Genomic DNA, 5,000 nt, shown 5'->3' with positions numbered 1-5,000 from the left:
ACCCTGACCCTCACGTTCCTTCACAGTATTGAGTCATTTTCATGTACAGGTGAATGATCGTGACGTAGTGGGCGCAGCTGGTTCTGAGTCCACGTGGAGGGAGCTCAGGGACCTTGCTCCTGGGTCGAGAATCGAGGTGAGATCCGATGTTATTGTGGAATTGTTTTATTTGATTACGTTTCCATTGGCCAGTTTTAAATGGAAAGTGTTCAACCGGAACCCTCTGAGCAGCCGAGTTTACTTATCATTATCCTTTTCGCAGGTGTGGGTGACCGCTACTACAGCCGCAGGCGAGGGCAGCTCATCACCTCGACTCACCGCCTTGCTCAAACCCACAACGACTCACGCACCCATCGCTATGGGCGGCGGACGCACTTGGCGTGTGGGCGCTGGGGCGGGCGTCACTCTTGGCTGCCGAGGGCGTGGAAAGCCCCCTCCTTCTATCGTGTGGTCACGAGGAGGCCAGACCATCACCTCCGGCCAGTTCACGCAACTTCTCCCCGGTGGGGACCTACATCTGACAGGTGAGTGAGGAGGCTAACAGCTGTATTGAAGTTGCATACATTGTGCATGTTGATGAAATATAAATGGAAGCACAGTGATGTGTATCTTCGCTAAAAATTGAAAGTAAAGACAACTGCCTCCACTCAAAAGGCGTGCGGGAGACAGCCAACTACACGTGCAAAGTGAGCAACACGGCGGGCGTGGACAGCCTCACACATCACGTGATCGTCGTCACAATGCCTCCGCCGCCCACTCTCTCCCTCGCTTATGCCACCCATGATGCCCTGAACCTGACCATCGTGCCCACGGGAGACGGCGGAGCGCCCATCCTAGGTGAGGCTGTGTGAAGCTCCTTCTTTTGAGTTGTCGGCGTCTGTGTACTGATGGTGAATTCGACAGCCGCTTAGACTAATACTATTGCCTTTGTTACTGCCTTCTGTCACTGCTGCTACTTCTACAACCACTAATATTGCACTTTCACACAAATCCTACTGTTACTTCTTTGCACTCACCATCATTTCTACTACTATTGTTATAGATATTACTACCACCACTTTTGGGACTGGTAATATCACATCAACTACTGTTACTTCTACAAAATCTATTGCTAAAACTACGTCTACTACTGTTATTGCAACTACATCTGTTGTATAATGACACATCTGATATCTCCGCAACCACTGCTACATATACTTGTACAGAAAATATGTATTCTTTGTTTTCATCTCATACTGCTGTGTATATTTCTAAGTGACTTGAATCGATTTCAATCTATACAGTATATTTGTATGGTCCCTGTTAATCTGAAGCACACAAAATCCGAAAAATAATAATTATATTTTCTCCGCAGGCTACACAGTGCACCACCGCGGGCGCGCAGGCGAGTGGGTGGAGACGCAGGTGGACCCCGGCGTGGAGAGCGCGGCGGTGCGCGGCCTGCCTTGCGGAGCGCCGCACCACCTGTACCTGACGGCGTGGAACAGCCACGGCACCAGCCCGCCCAGTCCCGTGCTGGAAGTCAGCACACACGGTGCTCGTGAGTTTTCGCGCTTGCCCTTCATATTCATGTTGCCTGACCTTAGCCTTCAAAAACAAAACAGATATACTGAACGCTGTAACGACCGTATATTTTCAAGTTCTGAACTTCATTTCTGTTGACGTACGAAATCCTAAGTTCTCCAGTATATACTTGATCAATTGCAGTATATGATAGACTAGATAAATAGCTAGAAATAGCTAGATAAATAATGTGTTTCTTGTGTTAAGTCCATTTCAAATACACGTATTTCTTTTCTATTACCTTTTATTGTCAAGGTGTTGAAAAGATGTCTTTCATTCTAGTCGACCTATAGATACACAGACAATGAAACAGTAAAGGAACTCCAATAACTAGTTCGTTATTTCCAACCAGCCCCCGGACGACCTGACCCAGCAAAGATCGTAGAGGTCAACGCAACATGTGTCACTCTGCGCCTCTACGCTTGGCCCGAGTCTGGCTGTCCCGTCACGCACTGGAAGGTAACGAGCGACCTTTGCACTGTTGCAAGCTTCGAAGCTGAACCTGAGGGCGACTCAGATGGGGTCATAAATTACAAGTATTAAAAACTTAAGAATAAAATCCATCAGAAATGTGGTAGTTGATCTCAGGATCTTATTGATGTATGTTAAGCAACATGATGGAGTGCATATATATATCTATATATATAGATAGATAGATAGATAGATAGATAGATATGTATGTGTATGTATATATATATATGCACTCCATCATGTTGCTTAACATACATCAATATATATATATATATATATATATATATATATATATATATATATATATATATATATATATATATATATATATATTTATATTTTATATTTATATATATATATGTATATATTTATATACATATATATATATATATATATATATATATATATATATATATATATATATATATGTATATACATATATATATACTATATATATATATATATATATATATATATATATGTATGTATATACAAATGTATACTGTATGCATATTATATATATATATATATATATATATATATATATATATATATATATATATATATATATATATATATATATATAGCCACACTCAAAGTTTTATCATGTGCGTGGCGCAGGTGGAGCAAGGGAGCGAAGACCCCGCCGTTTTATGGACGCCCTTACATGCCCACGTGACCCGAGACACGACTGACCTTGGCTTGTGTGACCTGACCTCTGCTTCGAGGCATCTCCTTCGCCTCACGGCCTCGTCCACCGCCGGAGACACCACGGTGGTTTACCGTGTTACGACGAGAGATCACACCGGAGGTCTGTGCACATGGATGTGGGAATTGTACTTTAAAGAACTCTAAAATCTAGAATAGTTAGTGGTACTCTTTAATAATGTTGATGATGATAGAAATAATGATAATGATAATAAGGATGATGATGATAATCACAACAAATGATGAAAAATAATGATAATATTCTTAATGATAGTAAGGACAGTAATATGATAATAAACAACTTGCTTCCTGGGGATGCCTTGCTTCGCACTCACACTCCCACTCCCTCTTTCCAGGGTCCATTGCGGCAGAGTCTGTCCAGGAGGTGCAGGTTGGCGGGCCTCCTGGTGTGGGCGGCTGGCTCGACGCCCACGTAGTCGCGGGGGTGGTGAGCGCTCTCTTGTTGGCCGCCGCCCTCATCATCTGCGTCTGCGTCGCCGTCAGGAGAAGGAGGTATGGAGGTTACAGGTGAGTGCATGACTTACCTCTGGATGCAACTACCAACTCTAAAAATTAATTACATTACTTTATAATGCGCAAACAAAAGGTGTAGATATTTCCAACACAATTCATACTTCAGACCTCATAACTGCATCCATCTGCGTTTTCATAGCTGTTTAAGCCCTCTTTAGCAGGCAACTAATCATAGCAATGTAGTAGCTCAGACCCCAGGCTTTTCTATTGCTCTTTCGTGCGCATTTCAGTATGAATAGATACTCCTCTCCTCTCTCTCAAAAGCTCCCCGAAAGCGAGGAGATCAAATCTGATATTTATTGATTATTGTTATAAGTAGCACAGAGAGAGAACTAATGTATGTCAGCAACCATTTCCTTCCTGTTTCAAAGGAGGATTTTTCCTTGGTGTGTAAACATTTCAGCCTCCAATCTCGTTCTTTAAGCGCCCACATTTCCTCATGAGCATCACGCTTTCCCTTTCCCGCGAGCACTCATCCCACACTCCATGGCCGCCCACCACTCCCGTTTCGCAGCCATGCACCCGGCGCATGTAAATCAGGAGATCCTTCCCTCCCCGCGGCACTATCATGCATTCTCTCTGGCCAGCAGGCAGGGCGAGAGCCTCGACAACAAGGGCGGCGGCGAAGACGACAACGCCCGCAACTCGGAGCTCACCCGCGCCCACCTCTACTCCCCGACGCCCACCAAGAAGCCGCGGGGCTCCTTGGCATCGCTCAAGACGCAGGACGACGCCTCCGACCCGTATGAAATCTGCCCCTACGCCACCTTCAGGTAAGGCCGCGACCCTGCTTGCACGTCGCTCGCTGACATCTCACATTTGTTAGGCTGCCGATATGTGATAATATGCTTTATTGTTAGAAGGAGTTATGGTGAGAAAAGTCTCTCTCTCTCTCTCTCTCTCTCTCTCTCTCTCTCTCTCTCTCTCTCTCTCTCTCTCTCTCTCTCTCTCTCTCTCTCTCTCTGTTCTCTCTCTTCCCCTCTCTCTCTCTCTCTCTCTCTCTCTCTCTCTCTCTCTCTCTCTCTCTCTCTCTCTCTCTCTCTCTCCTTCTCTCTCTCTCTCTCTCTCTCTCTCTCTCTCCCTCTCTCTCTCTCTCTCTCTCTATCTCTCTCTCTCTATTCTAATGTCTCTCTCTCTTTCTCTCTCTCTCTCTCTCTCTCTTCTCTCTCTCTCTCTCTCTCTCTCTCTCTCTCTCTCTCTCTCTCTCTCTCTCCCCTCTCTCTCTCTCTCTCTCTCTCTCTCTCTCCTTTCTCTCTCTCTCACTCCTCTCTCTCTCTTTCTCTCTTTCTCTCTCTCTTTCTCTTTCTCTCTTCTCTCTCTCTCTCTCTCTCTCTCTCTCTCTTCTCTCTCTCTCTCTCTCTCTCTCTCTCTCTCTCTCTCTCTCTCTCTCTCTCTCTCTCTCTCTCTCTCTCTCTCTCTCTCTCTCTCTCTCTCTCTCTCTTCTCTCTCTCTCCTCTCTCTCTCTCTCTCTCTCTCTCTCTCTCTCTCTCTCTCTCTCTCTCTCTCTCTCTCTCTCTCTCTCTCCTCTCTCTCTCTCTCTCTCTCTCTCTCTCTCTTTCTCTCTCTCTCTCTCTCTCTCTCTCTCTCTCTCTCTCTCTCTCTCTCTCTCTCTCTCTCTCTCTCTCTCTCTCTCTCTCTCTCTCTCTCTCTCTCTCTCTCTCTCTCACCCATAATCTCGCACTTAGCGTGGGCAGTTCGGAAGGTACCTTAGAGTACGGTCTCTC

At 45.4% G+C, this 5,000-nt stretch overlaps 1 protein-coding gene across 6 annotated transcripts in view; it reads left to right on the top strand.

Annotated features, from left to right (window-relative positions):
* Positions 1 to 5,000, top strand: part of LOC122267654 (cell adhesion molecule Dscam2) — a 28,645-nt gene that overhangs the window by 17,868 nt on the left and 5,777 nt on the right. For 4 of the 6 annotated variants that reach the window (XM_086556284.1, XM_086556283.1, XM_086556280.1 and 1 more), the window contains exons 18-26: positions 50 to 136; positions 263 to 524; positions 655 to 837; positions 1,355 to 1,540; positions 1,916 to 2,022; positions 2,656 to 2,845; positions 3,099 to 3,270; positions 3,867 to 4,049; positions 4,962 to 5,000. The exon at positions 4,962 to 5,000 is cut by the window's right edge and continues 128 nt beyond it. In XM_086556284.1, the coding sequence (XP_086412410.1) occupies positions 50 to 136; positions 263 to 524; positions 655 to 837; positions 1,355 to 1,540; positions 1,916 to 2,022; positions 2,656 to 2,845; positions 3,099 to 3,270; positions 3,867 to 4,049; positions 4,962 to 5,000 (1,409 nt within the window). The remainder of the gene's footprint in view (positions 1 to 49; positions 137 to 262; positions 525 to 654; positions 838 to 1,354; positions 1,541 to 1,915; positions 2,023 to 2,655; positions 2,846 to 3,098; positions 3,271 to 3,866; positions 4,050 to 4,961) is intronic. The other 2 variants (XM_086556282.1, XM_086556281.1) reach the window with 1 other exon arrangement.

This window comes from Penaeus japonicus, unplaced genomic scaffold (assembly GCF_977035675.1).
Source record: "Penaeus japonicus unplaced genomic scaffold, GWHDUDI00000001_assembly GWHDUDI00000032, whole genome shotgun sequence".
NCBI lineage: Eukaryota > Metazoa > Arthropoda > Malacostraca > Decapoda > Penaeidae > Penaeus > Penaeus japonicus.
Note: the sequence above shows the minus strand (reverse complement) of the source record. Positions and strands in the feature narration are given on the sequence as shown.